Source organism: Mirounga angustirostris, unplaced genomic scaffold (genome assembly GCF_029215605.1).
Source record: "Mirounga angustirostris isolate CCGP_5_RB_7025 unplaced genomic scaffold, mMirAng1.0.hap1 SCAF_13, whole genome shotgun sequence".
Lineage (NCBI taxonomy): Eukaryota > Metazoa > Chordata > Mammalia > Carnivora > Phocidae > Mirounga > Mirounga angustirostris.
In genome coordinates, this window is record NW_026991721.1 from 101,701,114 (window position 1) to 101,728,050 (window position 26,937).

Here is a 26,937-nt window from a genome sequence, read left to right on the forward strand (position 1 = left end):
TCGCGCGGCTCCCACCCGCAGACGTGTTCACCGCAGCCCGCCGTCGCTCGGCGCTCCGGGGCCGCGTCCGGGCCGCCCCGGCCTTCTGCGCCGCGCCGTCGGGCAGATCCGGCCGGCTGGCCGCGAGCCGAGCGGCCTGCAGCCGGGGGGGCCCTGAGGGCGCGCACAGTGGGGTGACGGGCGGGCGGCCTCGCTGAAGAAAAAGCGCCCGGCGCCTGAGGTGGGAGGATGTGATGACGCGGCGGCCCCGCGCGGCGCGAACTCGGGCCTTTAAAAAGCTGAGGAAACATCCTCTGAGCAGGCGGTGGCTACGCTGGAGGAAAGCACACCCAGGGCCCACATTCAAGAAGCCAAACTGTCTGCTTCAAAGAGAAAAGGCGACATCCTGTCACAGGCCATGCTCTGGCAGAAACGTAAGTGGTGCGACCGGGGCTGTCAGAGCCCTGTCGGCCCAGGTAGGCGCCGGGAGCTCGCCAGGGAGCCGGGCCGCGTCGCGGAGGATGTGGTCGTGCGGGGCCGGAGGCAACGGGCTCCGCGAGCCCAGCGGGAGGGAGCGCAGGGGTGAGGCGGGCGGCGGGGCCGCTGGGGAAGCCAACCTGCCAGAGGTGAGGCCGAGTTTCCAGGCTGGGGGGCACGGGCTAGTGTTCCAAGGTGGGACAGCTCATCGTGTCCCCGCTGTGCGGCGTGAATCACCGGGGCGAGGAAAGGCCAGTGCATGATTCACACAACGAGAAGCCAAAGGTGACACGGGTTTGGGGCCCAGAGGGGAAAGCCGTGCAGTCCTTCACACGACTGCCTTCAGTTTTCATAATCAGCTGCTCTTGAGCTTGTGGTTCCTGTCCTGGGGCCTGTTTGTCTCTGAGCGACTTCGGTTTCTGCCGAAGGCGTCGTTTGTCCCTGTGAGTGCCCGGGACCCTGGGGCTTGGCTTTGTCAGGCAGGTCTTGGCTGGCTCCGCGGCCCTGCCCCTTGTCGTGCTTCTCCGCGCGTCCCCGTTTCTCTTTAACCTTCGCGTTCGTCCCTGGGGTCGGATGGAGCAAGTGTGAACTTTATTTTCCATTATGTGGGATCAAACAGAGACTCATGTTATTAATAATTGGAACCATACAGAGAGTGTCTGCAACATTCCTTTCTTGAAATAACAAAGTCAACTCAACTGCCTCATGGGAGTCGAACCTTCTTGGGGGCTCGCTTCTGGACTTCCTCAAGAAAGAAATCTTACCCCAAAATTGGTCTGCCTTTTCAAAGGTGCCCAGGTCTTTAAAATGCCTTTTTTTTTTTTTTTTTAAGATTTTATTTATTTATTTGCGAGACAGAGAATGAGAGACAGAGAGCATGAGAGGGAGGAGGGTCAGAGGGAGAAGCAGACTCCCCGCTGAGCAGGGAGCCCGAAGCGGAACTCGATCCCAGGACTCCAGGATCATGACCTGAGCCGAAGGCAGTCGCTTAACCAACTGAGCCACCCAGGTGCCCCTAAAATGCCTTTTAATGAATTGATGTACACCCTGTTTCAAGCAAACTTAATATAAGAGAATCTAGATTTACAGAAAAAGATAAATTGGGGAGTGTTTGTTTAGTTTACAAAAAGCTATTCTCTTGGAGGCCTTAAAGTTCAGAAAATATACTTCCACTGATTAAAACAGAACTTACAGCCACTTTATCGCCAACTCATTGTTTCCTTTATTTCTTGTGTAAATTCTCTGGAATTAAGCTTGTTAATATATAATTCGGAGGAGCGATTTCAAAATTTCTCTGATTGTGAAGTCTCATTGTTTGATGCTGGCAAGATGCAATTTTTTTTTTTTTTAATAAAAAGAGATGAACTTTAATTTGGGCTTGAGAGCTATGGAATCCTTCCAAGATAACCAGAGATATGCTCATATGGGTGGTGCACATGGCTACCTGAAGGATGGAGGAATAGAACCCAGCCCCAGGGAGAGCTGTGTGGCTGAAGGCAGGTGGGCACTCATGTCTTTTACTGGACGCTGCTGGGTGTCCATAAGCCCTCACACTTAGATTTGAATTGGTGGATTTTATGTGAGCTCTTGAGGAACTTTTGCCTCGGTTCCTACCTATTCAGAGCAAGTCACTTTCCTTTTTATTTTCAATTTTTAAAAAATCTTTAGGTTTCTCATGTGTAAAATGGGGTAAAAATAATACCCATTCCTCAGAGCTACCCTTACCTTGGTAAGCTGAGATGCCACCAAAAGGGTGTTTGTTGCTTTGGTTTTGCTTCAATGTCTGAGATACGGGTTGCTTTTTTGCCTTCATGAGCTACCATATTCCCCACTCTTGGTTATGCACTACATTCTTCCTTCCTTAATTCCTCTTAAGAGATGAGCAGTTTTTTTTCAAAGGAGATGCTGCAGGCATGTTTCCTGCTCACACGCTGGACGTCAGTCGGGTCCAACGAACTCCATCCTTAGGGAGACCACATTGTAAGCTTGTCTGTGGAATAACTGGGGTGAATGGTTCTACATGATCGGATGCACACAGTCAAAATTCTTTTTAATTGTCCTTTGGCACCTTAAAGGAAATTAGGAAAGGCCCCGGGCACTAGACCCATCCCCTTACCCAGGATCCAAATAAAACCCTTGTCCAGGGGCACTGAGGGGACCTAGGTGCCTATACCTTGTGGGGAACTAGTTAAAACAGGGCAGCATCGTCAGCCCACTTTGAATCACCTGATGGGAGGGCAGAGTTTGAAATCAGACACCAAGAGTGCTGAAAAGGCACTTTCTTTTTTCAGAAAACACCCTCAGGCCATGATTTGAAATGACTGTACTCTCGCGTTCTGGAAAGGGTTAAGAAAACATCCACTTTGTAAATGCTGCCTCCTCCCTACCTGGCCCAGGATCCCTGTTTGTGGACCAAATGTGAACACTGACTTTGGTTCGGATCAGCTCAGACCTGCTAGCACACAGAAGTGGAAATCTGCGAGCCCCATGCATGGTTCTGAGCTTTGCTTGACTGGCCGGGTAGATAAAGAAATTACTCCGCCGGCAGATTCTCCTTCTGGGGTCTGGACTTGGTCCTGCAGGCCCCGCGTGGATGTGAATTCACAGCCACTCCAGTGAGAGGCCCTTCCTTGTTCAGGCCAGCTGGTCACAGTGCAGTAGAAACAGCAGGAGTGATGGAGTGAGACAGGTCTGGGTTGGAAAGCTGGCTCTGCAGCTTAATAATTCAACCTTCGCAGATTCTGAAAAATCTGCAAAATGGGGGTTTTAATGCCTGCCTTCTGAGGTTTTAGTCGGAGTGAAAGTAGGGAATGTGGGTAGTGTCATCAAGTTTCTGGGTAGTGGTGAGGGAGCACCTTCCATACTGAGGCACGTCCCCTGGGCCCATCTGGAGGGATCAGGGTTCTGCTAAATTCCTTCCTGTCTATCCTTTTCCAAACACTTTGATCAGAATAGTTAAAAAGGCACGATCAAAATATTCTTGAGCGGTGGGATCTTTCAAATGGTTTTCCAAGGGTCTAAATCAGCGGTCTGCAGACTGTGGTCTGAGTGCCAAATCGGCCCCATCACCAGTTTTTGCAAATAAAATTTTTTTGGAACGTGGCTGTATCTCTTCGTTCACATATTGCCCGGGGCTGTTTTTGCTACAACGGAAGTGTTGAGTAGGGGCCATAGAGACTATATATATGGCCTACAAAGCCTAAAATATTTACTGTCTGGTCCATTACAGAAAAAGCTCGCCGACCTCTGGGCTAAATGATTTGGGTCATACTTTACATGCTCATTTCCTTAGGTTTCTCTGCATCCTGGGGTCACACAATGCCAACACCAGTGGGAGATAAAATTTGCAGTCAATTGATTAAATGATTTGCATAAAGCCAAATTTGATTTGACTGACTTCTTCCTTAACAGCTATGGAACTACGTACAATAAACTCAACACCATTTGTTAGAAAATGAATGAATCACACAACTGCTTTTTATTGTTGTTATTTGTGTAAGGGAAAACAGGCTGACTGATTTTCTTTGAATTGGCTGCTTATCTTGATGTCCCGTAGACATGGCCCTGAAGTGCAGCGAGGCCCGATAGCAACAAGAAATAGTTACTGTTAAACTATTATGGCACGGATGTACCTTTGCTTCCAGACAGCTTCAATGAAGCAGAGGTTCCCAGACAAATAAATTAGGGCCTCAAAATTCTTATTAACGTAGAACTCTGGATTTACTCCAGGGTTCCACTAAGTAGCCAATTTTTGTAGGGAAGCCAAAAATTTGTTTAAACATAAGGAAAACCTGTAATAACCCTATACTGTTTAAAACCCCATCTCTTGCAGAAACTCAGGCAAATTTACACCAAGAAGTAATTTAGGTCTGTGGAGTACCTCTAACATTTCTATTGTGTGTTACAACCTTTGTCCACTTAATAAGCACCTTTACTTCTCACCAAGTTTATGTATTGATTCAGTGGTTCTCGTTGATAAGGACAAGTCGGATCTAAAGGACGACACAAATTCACAAGCACAGAAGGAAGTGAAATAAGGGACAAACATCACCAAGCACACAGATTAGTTGGTGAAAGAGCAATAATTTTCAAGGTGAACACTTTACTTCCTTCTCCCTGTATTTACTAAAGAAAAATGCCAACTTTGTTTTTCTCCATACCCAGAGAGTTCCCAGGTCAGAGGTTTGGAAATCTCTCTTCCAGTTCACATCTGCACATCATTCTGTTGTGAGGAATAAAAAAGAACCAAGGTTGTCTACACTTATTAGCTAAAAATCTGGACATTTAATTCACTTAGAAGTTCCGTAAATTTTTGCTTTTAAACCTTCCCATTACAAAATAAAGGTAATACAAAACCTTCCCCCCTCTGACTTCTTTCTAAAGAAGTTTATTTTCCTACCAACAAAGATGTCCACCAATTTCTGACTTTGATCCAACCAAACCAAAGTTGGCTGATTGATTATCAACAGAAGTTTCACGGTTATGAAATACTTATCGATGTTCTAGTTTTCTCATTTTTGTAGAACAATTGCTTGATTAGAGTAGGCCTGCTGGGGGTGGAGAGGCCTTTTCTGGAATCTTCTTGTCCCAGTTGTGTGATGCTACGGACAAAGCATTGTTCTTGCAGGCAGGAAACATGGAGTTTACTTTCCAATGTACAGGTTATTAGGTGCGGGGCCTTAGGCAAGCCACCTAACCACTCTGGGTGTCAGCGTTCCAGCTGTAAAACCACGTAAAGGAATTGCCTTTACGTGGCTAAGAGGCAGGGAGATTGAACTTGACCCAAGTTCTTTTCCAGCTATAATTGCTGAGCTTTCATGAGGGCCCATACAAAATAAATCCATGTTTCAAACACAAGTGTTTAATCTAACAGAAGGCATTCCTCCATCTGCACAGAGCAGTGCTTTCCAACCTGGGCGACAGGTTGGAATGCTCTGGGAAATTTAAAAAATACTGATGTCCAGGTCCCAACCCAGAGGTTCTCATTAAAGTGCCCCGGGCATTAGATTTTCAAAAATTCCCAGGCAGTTCGAATGTGTAGCCAAGGCGAGAACTACTGACCTAGAAGTTGCAGGGAAGGGCTTCTAATATACCCTTGGACGTTTTCACCTGCGCGCCCAACCCATGGATGTCCCAGCTCTGGGGCATGAGTACTTACCTGGCTCCCTGCAGCGTACCAACTGGTCTGTTGCATCAGTTTAATTGCATTCGGTTGCTTCTGAAGAGACCTGAAACAAGATGGATTTAAGTAAGACAGCGGTGTACATTCTCTCACACCAAAGTCAGCCGTAAGCCGAGCAGGACTGTCCACAGAGTCTGCAGGGCCAGCAACGGCTCCCGCTACTTCTGTCTTTCTGGTCGGCTGTCCTTGGCATGTGGCTTCTGTCCTCCAAATTGTCTCCTAGCTGCCACATTAGCTCCAGCCACCACATCTGTGTTTTGGACAAGGAAGAAGAAGAGAAAAGAAAGGCAACAAGATCATGCCTCCCTGCTGCCCTCATCACTATCGCTGACATCTAACAGCCACTCCGATCTGCAAGGGAGGATTGTGTCATTGTTTAGCGGGCACATTGACGCCCCCCATAACGTGGGGCTTGTGAGTAAGAAAGGAGAGGGCTAATGGGGGGTGCAGCAGCTGCCAGTCTTTGCCACACTTTGGATGGGTTCTCTCATTTAATCCTCATAGAAACTCCAGGAGGTAGGTTCTGTATTTAGCTGCATTTCATAGATGGGAAGACTGAAGTTGAAGATTAGGCTAGTAAGTCAGCCTGAATATTGTCTTACAAAGCTGTCCCGTGTCTCCGCCGTGGGCCTTGGCTCACCCCCAGGGCGTGGGAGGGTGCTCTGGGTGAAGGCACAGGCCTTCCACGTCAGGTAAAGGAGTGGAAACTCAATGGCAAAAATGAAGTGGCCAGCTGGCGGACTCCTGTGCCTACTTCACAAACTCAGTTTGATGCACGTTTCATCTTACTTACTGCAAGGAATAAGGTCTTTGTGTCTATACCTCCTCCATGGGGCTCTTTGCAGATTTTTCAGCTGCAGTGGGGGGGCTTGAAGGGGAGAGAGCGACCTAGAATCTTCCCCCCCAAACCAGCCAATCTGTTTTCTGGGCAGCACGAATAAAGAGCCCTGTGTGGCCACCTGAGGTGGGACCCAAGGCTTCTGCCCCACTGGCACTTCCTTCATTTTGAACTGTCTAGACTTTGGAAGAGTCAGGCTACCCCTTCGTGCATGTGTGCATGTGTGTGGTGTGGTGTGGAAAGCAACATACAGAGAGTAGGGGTTTATTTGGAATTAGAGAGTGACGTCTCTGTTCTTTCTATGCCATTAGCAGCTTAAAGCTTCGCCTCTGGGGCAGGCAGATCTGAGTCTGAATCCTAGATTTATGCCTCCCTGGTTGCACGGTCCCCACAAGCCCTTCTGCTTCACTCTGCTGCCACCTCCTAAAGTGTATAACGGGACCACAGTTCTGACTTCTTTGCTTCATGGGGCTGTGGTAGGTGTTCAATACTGTGCTTCGCATTAAGTCAATGCTCAATAATAAATATTAGTTACTATTCTTAATTTTCCCGGTCTCTCTCACTCTACCTCTGAGAATAAAACTTATGCGGCTAATTATAGATGGTGATTTGTGTGGCCTCTGAGTTCTGCATTTCTCGTGAAACAGCAGGGCGCACACTTCCAGGCTTGTAACTTGTGGTGGGGTTAGTGATCAGGGCTAAGGCTGATGGCTAAGATGGCCATTCTGTGGCCAAACTTGGAACTTGGGCCACCATTTTCTACCACGTGTCATAAGGCAGCAGGCTCATAGTGACTGAAAAACTGTGTTTGTTTTCTTTTAATTCACAAGATTGAACTGAGGTGTTTATAATCTAGCTGTCAGGAGACTGACCCTTGAATTTTGCAAGAAATAGCAAAAATGATACTGAAAACTGAAACGGCAATGTGCTGCCTTTCTTGGTTTTAATGGTTTCATTAGTGTCACTTTCTGGAAAGAGCAGGCAGCCAAAGAATTATAAACCAGAGTCATTCTCAGACCAGGTGTTGGGGCCAAAAAGGACTTGACCACACTTAAGAAAAGCTGAATTACTTTTTAACCCTCTAGAAAGACTCATAAATTTAACTGGAAGATAGGAAGTGTACAGAGATTGTTATCACTTCCCAGGACTGTGAAATGCTGGGGACATAGAAAAGAGAGAAAAAAAAAAAGAGAGAGAGAGAGAGGAAAGAGAGTTGAAAGCAGGAGGAAGTTTTAATGCTGGATGAAGGCAACACTGATTCAGGAAAGGCATAGAAGGAAAATCAGTCATCCCTTTGTTGTCCCATGCATGCGTGCATCCACCCAATAATGGAATTATTCTTAGTAGAGAAATCAAGCAGTGACATACATTATCTTCAGCAGGAGGGAGGGTAAGATGGAATCAGGGAAGGTATCCTGAAGCATAAGGCACTGGATATAGATCCTCAAGAATAAATGATAATTAGACTTCTTGCTTAGATCTTGAGAGATGAAGAGGCATATTAGGACATAACATATGACCATTGGGAAGAAAATCCAGGCACGTCTAGGCTGGTGTTTACAACATTTTTTGACACAAATGTCTTTATTCAAACCAAACCTACTGTAGAACTCCAATAAAAAAAATAAGAATGGAGCAGTTCTGGGTGGATATTGAAGTTCTGATTGCTCATTCACACCCAGACTCCCCTGCTTCCTTCCCTTTATTGGCAACTACAGTTGCCTCCACTCTATTCCAGGGTTTCTAGATTATAGCTTGACAACTGTGACCTGGACCAATCCTCTACTCCTTCAGCCAGATCCCTGATACCTGGTCACAGGTCCTTGGTTTAAATGCTTCTAGGGTAAAGACCAGACTCTAGAGCTGAGTGAGTCACTGTGAAGCATGTTGTATTGGGCTCCATGAAGCTTTGAAGCTGTGAAGGTCATATTTTCAGTCTATATCGGTATCTTGTGAACAAAGAAGGAGGTATGTTCTTCTAAGATTGACCTGGTGACTCCTTTCCCAGGCTTGCTATTCTAACAAATTCTTCAGGGTCCTTCACAAGGAAATGCCCCCACATCCTGAGACCATTGGTTAGTACACCAGAGACTTGGCAAAAAAAAGCTCATCTTGAGTAGCATTATCTCACATCATGAATCAATTATGAGGGCTGACTTCACTCACATAGCCTATGTCCCAGGTCACCACAAGCCTTGGGGCTGGAGCACTTAGATCTGACCCCAAATGTATAGCTGGTGCTGGGTCTGAAGAGTCCTTCCTCCAAGGAATTGGTCTCAGGAAAAGTTGATTTCTTTAACAAGAATCTCTTTGGTATGGAAAATCCCGAACTAGATATTGCTTAAATCAAGGAACAAACAATTGCATTTCTTCTCCTCCAGCTGCCCAACCATAGGTTTTTCCTGTTCTTGATAAGACTGGCAATTCTAGATTCAGGCTCTGAGTCTTAATCTAATAAGAAAAGATATTCTGACTCCTCTGCTCAGTCTCCTCACTCTGGTGCTAACTTGCTACAGAATTTGGGTGGGCAACTTGGGGTGGCTTACCCCCAATATGGTCTTGTGCTCTTAGTGTAGTCCCTCTCTTTCCCCATTCTGATCCCGGCTGCTCTCGATAAAGCAAAGGCAATGCCCAATATGTCTGCTAGAATTCCGCCTTGCTCTAATAGACAATAAAACTTCCCTCCCTGACCGTCAAAGCGTCTTCCCATGTATATTGCCATGTTTCCATCCCATATGGGAAATGTACTCCTAGGTTTCTAGGCCTTTGGAGAAGTACCATGACTATGGCCTCAGTTATGGCTCTGTCCCTGTCCTTTGGGAGATACATAAAAGTTCCTTTAGGGGCTACATCTGAGGTCAGGGACAAAGGCATGCCATCTTACTCTGTCTGCCTCTCAAAAATCTCTAAGGTGCTCCTTCCTGGAGTTGTCCTTTAAAAATTTAAATCTGCCACAAACCTACTCCTCTGCTGGCTTCTGAAGAAAGAAGTCCTTCTGCTCAGCTCATGATATCTTTATAAGAGATCAGTGCTAGGATTTTGAAGTCTCCTGTCCAAGCTTGTTCTGTTTGCAAGTGAGGTCTTTGACTAGTCTCTCTGCAGCATCATGGGCCCCCTCTCTCCTAAACATGGCTGTCCTACTGCTTGGGGACACCTGCCCAGGTACCTGAGGGATGACTTCTAAGACCACAATGAAGGCAGGTTGAGACAGGCCTTGCTGGCAGCAGAAGGCTCTGGGTGTGTTGAGGATAGAGACATTCAGTATCAGGATGTAGCAGGACAAGGGCAAGTTAGAATCACAACACCAGGGCTACCTACTTCTCTGATGAGTGATAGGCTGAGATCATAGGAGAAACAGCAGTTTGTTGAACACTTGTTATGTACTAGGTGCTTAACTGTGTTAATTTCATACAATCCTCATGATAATCCCATGAGCTGGATATCATTACTCTCATTTAGCAAATAGGGAAACTGAGGCACAGAGATGTTAAGTGATTTGCCAACGGTCACATAGTGATAAGCTACGTAGTAGGCTTTCCAGACTAGATCTGCTTGAGTCCCAAACAACATCATACCACTTTTCAATGCCAAGGATTTTAGGGTTCCACTAGATGCTTCTTCCCTTCCCCATTAAAATAAGTCCACCCTTAGATGGAGGTGGGTTCTTACTTCACTGAGAGCAGTTGTAGCCTGACTCAAAAGCTCCTACAAATACGAATCTCAGGAAGTTAGATATGAGACAGTATAGAACCTCTGGAGCCAGCCGATTTCCATCTTGGAATTGGAGTTCTTAGGGCTGGTCTTCCTCTAGTGGGCTAATCGGCCAAGATAGGATAGGACCAGCTGGTGAAACATCTTTGGGTTTCATCTAGGGTCCCTAGGCTGGGGATGAACCCTGAACATCCGGGACTACTTTGTATGTGTTGGGCAAGACTTACATTCATGGTGTGGGCTAGCCTCACCCCAGACCAGACTCCCTGCATCAGAGAGAGGACAACAAAGCCTCTTGCACTCTCCTCTTTATGTAGCCCCTACAGACTGGGGACCCCTGCTTGCTGCTCATGGAAGTCCTACTGAATCAAGTGGAGGTGGAAACCAGCCCAACCAGCCAGGACACTTCATCCCTGAGGCAGATGCAGCTCTGTCACAGTTTGTGATTCTAGGTCTGCTGATACATTTATTTAATTAATGTCTACCCCATTTGATGAGATGGTGAGCTCCCTGATGGCAGGGACCTGGTTTACTCTGCTTAGCATGTATTTATTCAGGGCATGCTCTGTCAGGGCTGTCCTAGTCTTGTCCCCTACTCTGGGACTCATTGTATCTCAGATGGGAGCCCTTTCTGCTCTGGTGGCCCCAGTTTCTGTAAGAGACAGGCAGATGCAGCTGGTTCCTCAGGTGGACCTATCCACTGTCATTTCAGTCGAAAATACCAAAAATAAAACTTTGCGGGGAATTGTTTAGGTCTCTCAGTTCTCGTCACTCATGTGAGCAGACTGCTGGTAACCTTCTCATGGACTTCTTTTTCCTCTCTTGGATGGGAAATTCTATTTCTTGGGGAAATTGGCTGTCAAGGGAGACTGGATCAGGGTGGTCCAAGCCCAGACTCTGACATGAGGAATGAGGGTCAGAATGGGGCAAGGGACATTTGGTGACTGACCTCTGGGGTTACCCAGAGAAATAAGTGGACTTGCTCAGGCAGGGGGCAGGCAGGCGGTGAGGCAGAAATGGACTGAGCTTGGAATCAGAGGTCTTGGCTTTAGCTAATGACACATCTATTTACAAGTGTGGACTTGGGCAAGCCACTTAACATCTCTGGGCATCGTGTTCCTCATCAGTGGAAAGGAGGGTGAAGACCTCCCCTGCCTATTTCAGAAGCTGTGGTGAGGCCTCAGGGCTGTGTGAGTCACAGAAATTGTGCAAAGGTGAGCGTGGTGATTTCTGAGTTCCTGGGGGTTAAGGTCGTGACCAGGAAACAGAGGGACATTTGGCATGCATGCATTCACCATGCCTGAGTCTTCACGAAGAAGCAGCAGAACACTGACACTGTCTCTGGGAGTAGAGAGAGGAATCCGAGAGCCTTGTGCACTCTGCTTGCTCTGCAGGAGCCTTGGAAGGAGGACGACACATGGTGTGGAATGCACTGAGAGCCCCCAGGGGAAGGTAGTCTCGGCAGCAGAGCCCATGAAGACCATCTGAAAGCTCTTGCACTAGTGGCCTTTGGCTGACCTCACTCAGAGTCATGGAGTGGGACATCCAGAACTTTGGGGATAATCCCGGTAATCCTGAGGCTGTGAAGTGGGAACACCTCAGGCAGGAACTTGGTGGATGAGAGTGGGCTACAAGTAAACTGGCTCTCTACTTAAGCCTAACATAATCTGAGAGGAGTGTGTCATCACCCTGGGTGTCCATTCTAGACTGGCTGAGGCTTCCCTTAAACAGGGATCACTTGGCTCCTGGACCCCTTTGCTCTGGGGCTCTGTGGTTCTAAGATTGAACAAGTCTCTGTGGTCACCCCAGATGTACTTTAGGATCCTCCCCTGGCTCTTCTTTCTCAGGTTGTTCTCTCTAGGTCCTTTTGGCCCACCCAGGGCTGTGGCTATTCTCTATCCTTTCCCAGTGACCCCCTGGGATCATGGTAGATGACTTGATGGTTTTAATCAAATGATGATTGATCAAATGATGTTTGATCACCGAGTTCTGTGGGGCTGACAGGAATATGCTTCTTAGAATGGGGACAAAGAAGGGAAATGTCACTACTTTTCCCTTCCCTTCTATGATCAGACCAGAGAGTCTGGGATCACCTGCCATCTTGGAGCTCTCCCAATGGAGATATCCCAGTCTACATACCAAGACGCCATGGCTTACTCCTTTTCGGCTGCCCCAGCAGCCTTATAAGCAACATCAGATTGTAATTCAGTTGAGGTTCCACTTTCTCATATCTTCTGAACACCTTCATTTTTTTTTTTTAAGATTTATTTATTTGAGAGAGAGAGAGAGAGAGCGAGCGTGTGCAGTTGTGCGCACACAAGTGGGGGGAGTGGCAGAGGGAGAGAATCTTCAAGCAGACTTCCCGCTGAGCACAGAGATGTCCAGGGGCTTGATCTCAGGACCCATGAAATCATGACCTGAGCCAAAACCAAGAGTCAGACGCTTAACTGACTGAGTCACGCAGGCCCCATTCTTCTGAACACATTTAAAGGCACTTTTTTGTCGATCTATCTTTTTCCACTCTGCCCTGGGTGTTATCCAGATTGCTAGAATATATGAGTGACGTGGTGATACTTGCTGGCTGCAGAGCCCTTTCAGTTCAAACATCAGTGAATGGAAAGCCCGCATTTACATGCCTAGGAAATCTCTTTGTTGGCCTCCATTAAAAAAAAAAAAAGTAAACTGCAATCTAGTGTAAATTGGGCGGGAGAGCCTTTCTCTAGCGTGTCAAGTCCAATCTTTGGCCAAAGCCCAAGTTCTTTCTTCCTGTTTGGAAAAAAATCAGCCATTGTCCATGAATGGAAAGAACAAATTTGAAAACTTTGACTCAGATCTTCAGCAGAAGACGAACATTCACATTAGTGTTTCAATTAAGGATGTGGATAATCCTTTAGCCGATCTGAGCTAAACTTTCCCAGGCGCCCTCAACTACCTTAGGCTGAGAGCACAAACAAACTTCTTTCCATTAAAGTCAAGCAGAGAAAGTCAATTATCATATGGTTTCACTTATTTGTGGAACATAAGGAATAGCATGGAGGACATTAAGAGAAGGAAGGGAAAAATGAAGGGGGGGAAATCAGAGGGGGAGACGAACCATGAGAGAGACTATGGACTCTGAGAAACAAACTGAGGGTTTTAGAGGGGAGGGTGGTGGGGGGATGGGTTAGCCCGGTGATGGGTATTAAGGAGGGCACGTACTGCATGGAGCACTGGGTGTTATACGAAAACAATGAATCATGGATCACCACATCAAAAACTAATGATGTATTGTATGGTGACTAACATAACATAATAAAATTAAATTAAATTTAAAAAAATAAAGTGAAAAGTGTCAGCAACTTTTATGACTTTGTTTTCAGTTAGAAGCTAGGAAAGTTTGTTAGCCCTAGGCTTGAATTGCTATTGTTCAATTATTTGTTTTTGGTTTTGCTACAAGTAAAGAGAAAATTATTTGTTTTTCTCCTTAGAGTGGATTTTTTTTTTTTTTAATAATACTGAAGTTTCAGCAGCAAAAAAGAATAATATTTACTGTGGTTACTTGGAGGGATCAATAGTGTGTCATGTATCCTTCTGGGCTAGGAAGGTTTTGTCTTTCAAAATGGCCTTGTGTGGCTGCAGGCTTGAGCTCAACCAGTCAGTTATAAACAGAAAGCACTTTCAGTGAGCTAGATTGTCAAGATGGGTGGGATGGGTGCCTCTTCCTGGTTCCCTGATGAGAGAAATGTAGGCGTACCCTGAATCCCAACTAGCCTTTAGAGCAGCAATCCTAACCGGTGTTCAATTCACTGCTGAGCCCTGGTGGCTCATGGGAAATCTGCAACCTGACGGTGGCTGGGAGAAGAGTCTTCTTTCAAGAGGATCTTGGAGGCTGTTCTAGGTAACACTCATCTGAAGAGACTCTCTGAAAGCTGCCTGGAGAAGTTAAATGTGATAAATGCTTGGATGTTGGCTCCACGAGGAGCCATTAGGAGGGACCTACCTCCTTAGCCAAGTAGCTTCCTCACTGTGGTGTGAATGTGGTTTGCATGGGGTCATTAAATAAACAAGTGCTGACAATTTTGCATATGTGCTTGGTGATATTTATTATACCTTCTTCAAGGAACTGGAGGGCCATGTTTATTTAAATCAGTAGGATCCATACGTTCCCTCAGCTCGGTGCAAACACGCCCAGGCAGCTGGAGCACTGCCTGAAGTGACCAGTTGGCTTGGTCTGTCATGGTCTGTGCTCTCCAGAAGAACAACAGCTGTAGGACTCTTATTTTTGTGATGTGGAGCATGTCTGGGTGTGTGGCAGGGGGAACTGAAATGTCTTCTGCTGACTTTTTATACTTTCAGATTTTTTCGTCGCTCATTTTGGAAAAGGGAAGCCCTCACTGGGGCCAAATTTATAGGTTTTTCTGTAAATGAGCTTTTTGTGTTTTTTTTTTTCCCCCAAACTCCACTGGTGACTGACTTCCAGTGGTGGGAAGGTAACAGGGCTGAACTTCTCACCCTGCAAAAGGAGATTCCTAGTGAGGCTCATGTTTAGGTGAGAAGACTTTTCTCAGTGGCGGACACTTGGATGCTCCCAGGAGACTTAATGGGCCTTCAAACCTCGGGATACATGGTGAGGAAGCTTCAGGCTTTGAGGACATGCTACCTGGAGCTGCAATTTGATGAGGGGGGCTGTTAAAATCTCTGGTCAACTCTACTCTGGGACACTGCACTTTCATCCTCTCTGCTTACGTATTATCATCTTGACCTTCTGTTTTATTTTCTTTGTCTCTTGTTATTATTTTAAGAAATTATTTTAAGACTCTTGGGCGCCTGGGTGGCTCAGTCGTTAAGCGTCTGCCTTCGGCTCAGGTCATGATCCCAGGGTCCTGGGATCGAGCCCCGCATCGGGCTCCCTGCTCGGCGGGAAGCCTGCTTCTCCCTCTCCCACTCCCCCTGCTTGTGTTCCTGCTCTCGCTGTCTGTCAAATAAATAAATAAAATCTTAAAAAAAAAAAGAAATTATTTTAAGACTCTTAAAATTTTCCTTCTAAATATTCTAGTGTAGTTGTCTTAAAGCTAACTCAGTTCGGGGATCCAGAAGCCCCAAGGCAAAGCAATCATGATTTCAGACCAAGCTCTTTTCTTATTCCAAATTTGTATCTGTGGGCTCGTTCCTCATGCTGGTGGCACTAGGGAGCAGTGTTTACTGTAGAATTAGAAACGTTTATTGTTGCTTCCCAAAGGTTGGGGTGAAAGGCACCGACTGCAAGTTTTGGCTTCGCGCACACACTTGGCCATTGGGCTCCTTTGGGAATTGTCCCGAGGCTTCTGATTCCGATGGGTCATGGCCATTTTGCAAAGACACTGTGGGCAGCACCCCCGCTCATGCCTGCACGCTTGTAGTCAGTTGCAGGATTCCCTGGCAGCTGGTTTGGACTCATAGCTGGGTAGGCAGGAGATCCTTGAGAGCTGGGGGAGTTTTGTGACTGCAAGAGGAAGAGGTGGGGACTTAGAAACTGCTCTCCTTATGGTCGTTGTGCTGGGCACACCTGTTGACACTGTGGGTTCGAAGGAAGTCCAGACTTCAGAGGCTGATACCCTCTGCTCACAGCACCTCCCCCAAGCCTGCTTTGTTCATTGATTCAAAAACAACAGGAGGCAGGAAGCCACCACTTGACAAGATCCTGGAAATGCCCAGCTGGCCCCTTTGCAGCCAAGTGTTCGATGTGTCCACTTCCTGGGAGGGAGTGGGCTCAGGAGTCCTGTGGGCCCTTCCCCAGAAGTGCACATGCAAACAGAGGGGGTTAGTCCCGTACCTATCTGAGCGGCTTGAGATGCCTACCTGTGGGAATGAGTCTTGCTTGTCCCCCAGCTGAATGAGGAGTGTGACCACAGTGCTCAGACCCCCAAATAACCCTGTCCCCTGAGTTTCTCCCCAGGGCATAATGCCTCAGGCTATACCCTGTGCCTCAGAATAGCTGGAAACCCATTTGCAGACACGCATAGCTTGAGTGATATGGGTGCGAACAAAGCCCATGTGGCTGTGGGTGACTAAGAATGAGTGAGCAGAGTGTGGGAGGGCAGGTGGCCTGTTCTCTGCCCCAGCAGGCCCTACCTGGGCTCTGGAGCCAATGCTGGGCATCGGTGATCATGAGGGGAAGTGGCACATGGACTCTGTGCAGGGGTGAGGCACCCAGAAGGAGGGTTACAAGGAGGGATTAAGAAATAGCTGGAAGGATGGGATGTTTGTTCAGACTCTACAGGGGACCTGGTATCTGTCTTCAGAGGCTGGAAAGGGATACGGCTACTAACAAGAATAATAATATTAGCTCGCATTTATTTAATGCTTGCTCAGTGCAATCTCTGCGTTAAGCATGTACCCTACCCGGCACGTACCTTTAGGATCCTCACTGTATAGATGAGAAGGCCGTAGATGGATTATGAATGGCGAGTTTCATCAGAAGGCAAATGCAAGGGAAAATGGTGCTTGTTACCATGTGGCCGGTCAAGTTGGAGGAAGAGCCTCCTGGCATCGTAGCTCCCCAGAGGAAGGCGGAAGTGGGTGGGGGACGGGAAGGCAAAGACCATGTAGGTGGACGTGGCTTTGGGAGCATCCCGGGTGTTACTGCAGTGAATCCTCACAACCACTGTGGGAGACAAGAATCAGTGAGACCCAAGGCATTAAAAAATCATCTGAGATCTTTCTACCAGTAAGCGACAGCCCCGATTTGAATACGGGTATTTTTATATTACGGGTATATATATATATATATATATATATAATACGGGTATTAACAATGGCTCTCAAGTCCATTGTTAATGCTGCTTATAGGAATACCTGCTCACAGGCAGTCCTGGGCCACTGGCACCGGGCTGGATCTCTCTCTGCTCCACACTCGGGTTTTGGCCTCAATTTCACATGTTTTAACTGTTGCGTTGCTGTCTCTCCCGCTAGATGCAAGATGCATGGGGGCAGGGCCCACAGCTATGTTGTTCAGTAATGTGTTCTTAGTGCCCCGGGATATTTGGAAGAATGAATGAATATCAATAGAGATCCCTTGTTATGACAGGGGAAATTAAAAAGAAGATAATAAACCTATTAGGACGTTAGAGGGAGATTCTTATATTAGATCAGGGATGAATTATCAGTGGTTCTAACCCCAGCAGAGCTTCAGAATCTGAAGGACTTTTAAAATATAGATTCCTAGGCCCACATCAACCCCCCCAGAATCAGAACTCTGAAAGCCTGGGTATCTGCACTGTGTATCTCTTCCTGGTCAGTTCTGCTACATGGCCAGGTTAGGAAACCCCCTTGGATGCATCTGAGTCTGGGGTTCTCTGCATCATGTGTCCCTAGGGTTCTGTATGCCCCCTTTCCCTCTTCCTACTGCCTCTGTCTGCCTGCTAGGCTTCCAGGCCAGGCTGTGCGTGTGCCTGGGGCATGGCTGGAGGTCTGGTGCTGGGTCAGGCGTGGGTTCTTATCAGCTGGGTATTTACTGAGCAAAGTTCAGCCAGGGCAGCACTATGGTTCCGGGTTTAATAGATATCCAGGCTTTCAGGCTTTTGATTCAGAGCCCAGGCCCCTGGGGCCCTTTTTGGTGGATGATAATGGACTCACTGTGTGAGTCTCCAGGGCCGGTGGTACTCACTCTTCTTGGCTGACCCAGGCCTGCCCTCCAAAGACCCAGGGCCCTAGGCTGTGGGCCGTCTGGGTGGGCAGACTGTCACTGCCCAGCCATGACTGCTGCTGGCTTGCTCTCCCTGGTCAGGAAGTGCCCTGTTCCAGCTCAGTGCTTTGGTTTCCCAGCTTTGATGACAAAAGGCACAGGGAACCTTCTCTCCTGGGGGCCACAGAGAACCTGGGAATCATTCACTGCAGCCCATTCTAAAGGTCTGGGCACATTCTAAAGGGCAGCACATTTCAAATTATCATCCAACCAATTAATCAACAAAGACCTTACTGAGCTTGCTATGGACATGCTACCTGGGAAAGTGTAGAGAAAAAAGGTATAATATCTCACCTTGACAAGTTCATGATCTAGTTAGGGGCGTAAGAAATTTACAATCCTACCAAAGGATTACTAATTATTATATAGCAGATTGCAATTTTATTAAATGTTTACTCTGTACCTGATTTTATACTAAGCACCTACTGTGCTTCTCATTTACTAGGCCAGCAACTCCTTATGACATTCTTTTGATAAGAAATTGCACAGAGAGGGTTAGTAACTTGTGCAGGATCACACAGCTAGAACGTGGCAAGGGCAGATGTCGAGGCCTGTGCCATCCGGACTCAGAGTGCTCTTATGCCGGCCTCTACCGCCCCCTATGCTGAGCACTACACCTCTCTGCCTCCGAGGCAGGAGGAGGAAGCGGCTTCTGTGGGTAGCCGGGGGCGGCCAGGAGGGTTGTGCTAAGTCTTGAGCCAGGACAAGTCAAGAGGCTGAGAACTGTGAGCAGGGATCCGGACCATGGGAAATCTCAAGTAAAGAGGAGGACATGAGACATGCAAGGAACACGAAGAGAAGTCGGGGTTTAATGTCTGGCCAGAGTTGGGGTGTAGGTAGCACTTAGTGTGCAAAGTGGTTGGAAAATGGGTTGAGCTAACACAGCCCAGGACTTTCCATTGTACATGAAGTTTGCAGGCCTTAATCGATGGGATGGAAGGGAGCCATAGAAGGTTTGGGGCAGGAGGAGGGGCGATACTGGGGGAGACTGTCCAGGAAGTCTCGTGGGTCCTCCGTGTTCAGGCACAGCCGAGGTGAGCGGGCACCCTGGGGTGGGCGCTTGGCCGGGAGGGAGATGAGCACCGGTGACATTGCTTTTCACAGCCACGGCTCCGGAACAAGCCCCGGCCCCACCCCGGCCGTACCAGGGTGTCCGCGTGAAGGAGCCAGTGAAGGAACTGCTCCGGAGGAAACGTGGCCACGCCAGCAGCGGGGCGGCTGTCACACCTACGGCGGTGAGGGGGCCACCGCGGCCGGTGTGCGTGTATGCGTGCGCGTGTGCGTGCGGCGGGGTGTCCCACGGGGCCGGGTGGGGGTGCTTCCTTGCTCTGTGGGATGCTCTCCGAGGCCATGAAGCCCGCACATCGCCAGGGCGTGGCTGCTGAAGAACGGACCCCGGGGGCAACGAGTCAGGGACGCCCGAGGTAGGATGAGGGGGATGGGCCGGCTGGCTCAGCCCGAGGGAGCAGATGACCCCCACCGGCCCGGCGTGAGCTGGGGCCTCCCCACCGGAAGAGGACCAGGCCGGTTCCCTAAGTGCGCAAGGTTCTTGCAAGATGGAAATGCGAATCCCCCCATAGGATGGGTGGTGAGGGTTGGGACATGGCGTGGGTGTTTTGCTCTCATAAGGAAGACCCTCCCCTCTACTCTCCTGCCCTGGGGCCCTCGGGGCAGGTGCTCTGCAGAGGGCCCGTTGGAGATGGCTGAACGCTGATCCTGGTCTTCCCTTCTCCCTCTAGGTGGTGCTGCCCCATCAGCCCCTGGCGACCTACACCGCAGTGGGTAAGAGCTCCCACAGTCCTGGGGACACCCCTCAGGTCCCCCGTCGGGGTGACACCTGCAGCAATTTCCTTCTTCCCACAGGTCCTTCCTGCCTTGACATGGAGGTCTCTGCTTCCACGGTGACAGAGGAGGGGGCCCTGTGTGCCGGCTGGCTCTCCCAGCCTGCCCCGGCCACCCTCCAACCCCTGGCCCCGTGGACACCCTACACGGAGTACGTGTCCCACGAAGCCGTCAGCTGCCCCTACTCAGCGGACATGTACGTGCAGCCCATGTGCCCGAGCTACACGGTGGTGGGGCCTTCCTCCGTGCTGACCTATGCCTCCCAGCCGCTCATCACTAACGTCACGGTATGGCTGCACCAACCCACGCCAAGGGCACCCTTTGAAATGCGGGCTGACTTCCTGACCCCTGATCATTCCTGCTACTGACTTGCAGGATAATGGAGTCGTCAAGCCCACCCTGTCCTGCAGGGAGGCCTGCTCTTGTTCCCAGTGACCTAAAATAGAAGGCTTAGGGCCTCCCTCGTCATACCTCAGGCTCCTCAGGGTTGGGATGTTCTCCAGCCTCTCTGCCCTAAATCTCCCCTGCTGCCCCCAAAGAGGCAAGTCTTGGTTGCAAGTTTAAGTTTTCAGTGAATGGGGTGTCAGGTGAGGTCTGTGTGGGGTCTTGTACCAGAGTCAGTGTTTTCTTTCTATTCAGATACCTTGGGGGGTGATTGTTCACTTAATGGGATTTTCCAGATGATCTTAAGGCTAAGCAACAGGTGACACAACTTTCCAGAAAACTACCTTTCTTTTTTTAAAGATGTACTTATTTATTTTTAGAGAGAGAGAGAGAGAGCAAGCATGTGACTGGGGGAAGGGGAGAGGGAGAGAGAGAGTCCTCCAGCAGACTCCCCGCTGAGCCCGGAGCCCGATGTGGGGCTCGATCTCACGACCCTGAGATCATGACCTGAGCTGAAACCAAGAGTCGGACGCTCAACCGACTGAGCCACCCAGGTGCCCCACAGAAAACTACTGTTGATGAAGTCAGACCCACCTGTAGGGTAATGTTTTCAGTGCTGCCTCTAGCATCAGATTGCCTGGGTTCAAATCATTGTCCCTTCACTTAGGAGCTAGAAGACCCTGGCCTGAGTGACTTAATTTCTCTGAGCCCTGGTGTCCTCATCTGTGAACTGGGAATACTAACAAGAGGGCTGATGTCAGGATCAATTGGGATGATACATGTGGAGGACTTAGCATCATCCTTGGCATGCAGAAAACACTCCATAAATGTTATTATGACTGATTAAAGTTGGCCAGCCACATTCGCCAGTGGCTGCCTCCAAGTGCCAGGCGGGAAAGGAATGAAGAAAGCAAGAGAAATAGTTTTATGTGAGTGGTACCTGTTTGAGCAAAGGAATGGGAATCCCCCAAGTGTTCAGAGGAGAAGAGGTCTATGGGTATAGCCGTGTCCAGCTTCAGTTCAGGGAAGACTGTGGGAAGGGGAGCTGGGGCCTCATGAGTAGCTGCAGGGCCCACATTGATGCTGGAGCTTGCTTTGGGTCCCTGCCTCCCAACCATTTCTCTCAAGGGCTCAGCGTCATCCTGATGCCCCTGCCTTTTCATCACCATCCAGGCAAGGGCCCCCAGAAGGCCTCCTACCCCATGCCCCTCCCCTGGCTACCCAGCGAACCAGTTGGGGGGCCTACATGATTGTGGATAGGAAGGAGTGAATTCAACACCTTTCCCAAGCAACTCATTTCCATATCGGGGGCCTTGGGTGCGGGTGGGAGGTGGCAGATATAACTGTTCCCAGTCATTTCAATCCCAAGGATTTCTTTCATTATCTTTCATTAGCCCCACCTCCTACTTTGAAAGGCTCTGTGTATCAAACAAACTCTATTTATTAAGAAATAATTTATTTGTTTTGCCGCTTTGTAAATGAACTCATCAAAGCTGGTTTGAGCTACCAGTCGGCACTCCTGATGAGCAGGAGATAAGACATTTTGTAGCACTGGGTTAATGGAATTCCATCTCTGAGCCAACAAACCTGCCATTGCAGGTGACCTGCACGGGTTTATGACTCAAAAAAGGAGGAGTTCCATGTGCATTTTTGAGGTACTGGAAATAGTAAGGCTTTGTTGGGAGGCTGGAAGGCCTTGGAGACCATTTCCAGCTCTAGCATTCTATAGGAAAACACCCTAGAGCCTTGCCCCTCAAACTACAGTCCCTGGACCAGCCACACTGGCATCACCAAGGACCTGAGTGGACATGCAGAGTCCCAGGCCCTCCCCCAGGCCTCCTGGACCAAAATCTGCATTGTCACAAGATTCCCAGGAAAGTGAAATAAGCTCGTCCCGAAATGATTCTAATGGTTTGCTCTCAAAACAGTGGCAACCGGACAGGGACAGGATGGGGGAAGTCGGGGCAGTAGGGGGAGGTTTGGGTCTCGCTCAAATCATTTCATGCAGAGTCCTTCCTCCTCCTCCCCCTGCTTCCTCAGCTGTAGAAGATAGTGAGGATCTAGGCCCTGCCTCTCGTGCAGGCTTGACCTCAGCTTTGTAATGTGGCTGCTGCACAGAGGAGAGGCATTGTGTGCAGGGCACCTGAGAAAATGGCCCTGGGATGGCCATGGGGGGCGCAGCTCAGAGGCGGAGGATGAGGACATGGAAGGTGCTGGAAGCCCTAAGGAAAGCCTTGTTTACTAATAGATCGGTGCTTCCCAGTGCCCAGGTCTGGCCCAGAGCAGGAGGGAGGTGAGTGGAGCTATGTTGGCCCAGGTGGACCCCAGGATGTTAGAGCTGCTGTATGGAGCCAGGACAGTCTTTGTGTCTAGGCATGACAGTGGCCAGCTCGGGACAGGCTTGTTTAGCATGCTGTATTTTCACTGATTTTTAAGATGTACATTTCCCCCCACCCACATTTTAATATACCTGAAATTGGGATGGAATGTATATTCAATAAAATCTGGAAAAGCATCTCTAATAGGCTCGGCCCTATGGCATCAGTCCTATCTGGGACTCTCTTTACAGAAGAGAAAACGGATGCTTGGGGAGGTAGTGTGAGCAAGGACATGTAGCTAGTGAGGGATAAAGTCAGGGACCCAGCTGAAGTCCGTGTGGCTTCTCCCTTGGGGGGGACTCTGAGCAGGTGGAGACAGAGCCCCTGAGGGAGACAGCAGGAAAGGGGGATGGAGAGATCCCACAAGGACAAGGACGGGCAAGGACGGGTGGGTCCCCCAGGGCTGCTAACCCTTGGTCCTGTGTCTTTCCCGTCACAGACGAGAAGTGCGGCTGCGCCCACGGTGGGGCCCCAGCTGGAGGCCCCAGAGCACCAGGCGCCCCTCACCTACTTCCCATGGCCTCAGCCCCTGTCCACACTGCCCACCTCCACCCTGCAGTACCAGCCTCCGGCCCCAGCCCTGCCCGGGCCCCAGTTTGTCCAGCTGCCCATCTCCATCCCCGAGCCAGTCCTCCAGGACATGGAGGACCCCAGGAGAGCCATGAATTCCCTGACCATCGACAAGCTACTTTTGGAGGAAGAGGATGGGGACGCCTACGCACTCAACCACACGCTGTCCGTGGAAGGCTTTTAGGGTGTGTTCCCGCCTGAGAATCCTGTTCCCTGAAACTGGGCTTTAAAACAGGATTTAAAACAGGGAACAGGATTCACATCTGCTTGGAGTAGCCGTGTTACAACTACACTTTGCACCCCAAACTAGAGTGATAGACTTTCCCTCCTCCCTCCTCCCCTCCCTCCGCTCCTTCCTTCCTTTTCCCCGCCTGCCTCCTTCCTTCCCTCCTTTCTGTCCTTTCTCATTTCTTTTTCCATTTCTCTTCCTTTTGGAAAGGGAATTGTAGGGATCTTAGTGATGATACTGAAGCCAGCGTTGCAAGCCTAGGACCCCGGGGCTTTGATTTCTGCCTCGACCATTCACCGAAGTAGCAGTGTGGCTGAGCCGTCTTCAGGCCTGTGATGCCCTGCCCCGCCCTCTGCCATTTAGGGATGGATGCCATGTCCTCCCACACCTCCAAGGGCAGACCCAATGCCAGAGTCCTTGAGCTGTCAGTTCCCACAGTTGCTCCTTTGTTTGCTGTCCTCAGTGCCGGCCAGATTTAGTCTCAGGCAGCAGAGTCTCAAGGCCTGGGGCTCAGTGAGGTGGTGGGGGGTGGGGGGTGGTCCCGGCAGAAAAGAACATCAGAGTGGGTAGGGGCTGGCTCAAGGGACAGAGGAGGGAGGGGAACGAAGTGTGGGTATATGAGGGGGTGGGTAGGTTTGGGATGGAAGAAGGTTGGGTTGAGAGAAGGAGGGGCTGAGCACCCATTTAGCTCCAGATTACTGGGTTATTAAGAAGGAGAATAAACTTAAGAAAAATATTGGTTTAATGGGTGGTTTGGCGCTCTCCTTGAGGATACTTGCAAGGAAAGCTGAGCTCTTGTAATCAGGAGGATTAATCTGCCTGACTGCCTCCTCCCGTGGGCAGACCCTCGGCGGTGCTTGCTGGATGAGGGGCCAAGACCCCCCGAAGCCCAGGGGTGACGGTGTCCTCGCTGAGTGCTGCCTCACGTGCTTCTTGCGTGTCTTAAAAACCTCTGTAAGCCACCGTTATGTAGAGCCAAGGCCTCCTTCCTAAACACTGTCCTTCCTGGGGGCTTCTAGAGCCTCAGCCAGAAGAACCGCTAGGTTTCATTTCGATTTTTATTGTTTTGCTGGGGAAACTTCAGATTTGCAGGTGCTTGGGCACAGCTGTTGCTGGGGCTGCAGAGGGGCTGACGGGGCCGTGTGCTTTGAGAACGGGCTCGCCTGGCCGCTAATACCGTAGCCAGCGTCAGGCAGACACTTAGTTGGCGGAATCCATGTCCAAGGAATAAACTTTTCTCAGAAATCACAGCTTCATGGACACATTTTCTTTCCCATCTTAAGTAAAAACTCTAGAAAGTTGCCTTTTATTGGATTTTTTTCTGCTGCGGGATTATTTTAACCCACATTTCTCAGCATCTGCCTAAAATCCCAATACAAATACCTTGAATTGTTTTTATTCAGACTTAATATTTAGATTTAAAAGGTTAAAATTTTCAATACCAAATTTACATCTTTGTTGGTAGTGACGGTGAGTAGGCAAAGGAGAGGAGGTCTCAGGCCCGTTTGGTTTCCTAGAGAAAACACTATGCAAGATTTTTCAGCTTATTATTTGAGGGTTTGAGACCATGCAGAAGCAATCTCCATAAGGGGGTTTAAATTGGCAAAAACCAGCATAGAAATAAAGTACTTGCTAATAAGTATTTGCTAAGATTTATACAGTCTTTTTTTTTTTTCTCTTTATCTTGAGGTAAAAGGTCTTGGTTGTAATAGTCTCTCTAGATTTCTTCCTGGGTTTTCCTGCTAAGACGGAAACATTTTAATAAAGATTTACTCAGACTTTTCTTTGCTGGAGTGTTTTATTTCTTATCAAATTAATCCCCCTTAGCTTGCAGTCCCATGTCAGGCAGGGTGAGTGCAGGCAGGAGCTTACAGGAGTCTTGTTGACTTTGCAACTTGATCTACTGCAAGGGAAGATGGAACGGGCCCCCCATGCCGGCTGTCCAGTTCCCAGGGCAGAACATGGGAGGCCAGGAGGCTGGGTCTCCAGGAGAGCAGGGATCTGAGGCAATGAAGGAAAACTTTTAACCCTATTGCCCTTGCTGTTATTCATGTTACACGGATAAAGTCTCATGATGTTGGGTGTCCAGAGGTAAATTCAACCACTGGTGTCAGAACCTATGGGCCTGGGACACGGTGCAGAGCGCTATGCCCAAAGGAAGCTGTCTCTCAGGGCCAGTCATCACAATGAAACGGAAATTCAAGAAGCCCGCCGCAGGTCCCCTCCGACGTTGAGTCCTTGGAGTGAGTAACAGTTTGGAAAGATCTCCTTTTCCTGTGATTTTCTGAGTTACTAACAACTTCTGAGTTCACCGCCTTCGCTGTTCATCTCTACTGGGGTAACTTTTTTTTTTAATAGTTCATTTTTTAAAGTAAAAAAGATTTTATTTATTTGAGACAGAGAGTGCACGTACAAGCTGGGGGTAGGGGCAGAGGGAGATGCAGACTCCCGCTGAGTGAGGAGGCTGATGCGGGTCTCGATCGCAGGACCCTGGGATCATGACCTGAGCTGAAGGCAGGCGCTTAACTGACTGAGCCACCCAGGTGCCCCAATAGTCTAATTTATTCTGCCATGTATCTTGTTTCCAGATTTAGGGGGACAGTAGTCCATCCAGCTATTTAGCTCACTTTAGATTATCACTATGGTTAACTTTTTTCTTATTCTATATGTAGATCATAATCCAGAAGAAAGATGTGAAAGAAAAGGTACTTGAGTTTTACCAAGGGGGAAGATCTTTTAAAAATGCATTTTGCATTTCTTACCAGCTTTCATGATAGAACTGTGAGCCACTTGATCTGCGATGTGGAAGATGTGGTTAGCTTGGTCTTGGTGGGTGCTCTGCCAGACTGTGATCCATGAAGCTGCCCATTTCTAGCCTGAAAAAGGCAACAAGGAGAAGATGAGTATGTGGTAAGACAAAGAAGCTGGGCATCTACCAAATAATAACATCGCCCAGAGGCTCAAATTCTGTGATTCTTCCTCTAAGTGGAAGTTGGAGACTTATTCTAAAGCTAAACACGAATTTCCTTCCTTCCTTTTTTTTTTTTAACACGAATTTCTCGAAATCAGAAATCATAGATAACTTATTTTGTAGTAACTTCCTTTGTGAGTCAGATAGGAGGCACTCAATAGTTCCTCACTGAATTGAATTAATGACATTCTGGTAAAGGAATATGGATATGGATGATGCAGTTGATTACAGTGAAGCCTCCTTTCTCAGACTCATAGAGACATGATGCTTCTCAGATGCTTTTTTTCTCTTGAATGCTTGTGTAGAAACTTCCAGAAGCTGGTGTTCTTAATCTATTTGTTAGTTCTTCCATGTACAACTATGGCTTCTGTGGAAGGGCTTTAAAATTTTTAAGTAAATTAATTTTATCAAGAACACTCAAAATACTTCTAAGTGTACCATACAGTATTGTTATCTGTAGGCACAATGTTATACATCAGATCTCTAGAACTTAGTCATCTTGCATAACTGAAATGTTACACCCACCGATTAGCAACTTCCTTTGCCCCATCTGCCTAGCCCTTGGCAACCACCATTCTATTCTTTGCTTCTAGGAATTTGATTATTTTAGGAAAAAAAACTCATATAAGTGGAATTGTGCAGTATTTATCCTTCTGTGACTGGTTCATTTCACT

General features: G+C 48.4%; 1 protein-coding gene across 1 annotated transcript in view; it reads left to right on the top strand.

Annotated features, from left to right (window-relative positions):
• POU2AF1 (POU class 2 homeobox associating factor 1) overlaps positions 1 to 23,787 on the top strand; it is a 67,252-nt gene extending 43,465 nt beyond the window's left edge. The window contains exons 3-6 of the mRNA XM_064575871.1: positions 18,994 to 19,124; positions 19,629 to 19,671; positions 19,753 to 20,018; positions 22,933 to 23,787. Coding sequence (XP_064431941.1) covers positions 18,994 to 19,124; positions 19,629 to 19,671; positions 19,753 to 20,018; positions 22,933 to 23,247 — 755 coding nt within the window. The 3' untranslated portion in view covers positions 23,248 to 23,787. The remainder of the gene's footprint in view (positions 1 to 18,993; positions 19,125 to 19,628; positions 19,672 to 19,752; positions 20,019 to 22,932) is intronic.
• The last annotated feature ends 3,150 nt before the right edge of the window (positions 23,788 to 26,937 follow it).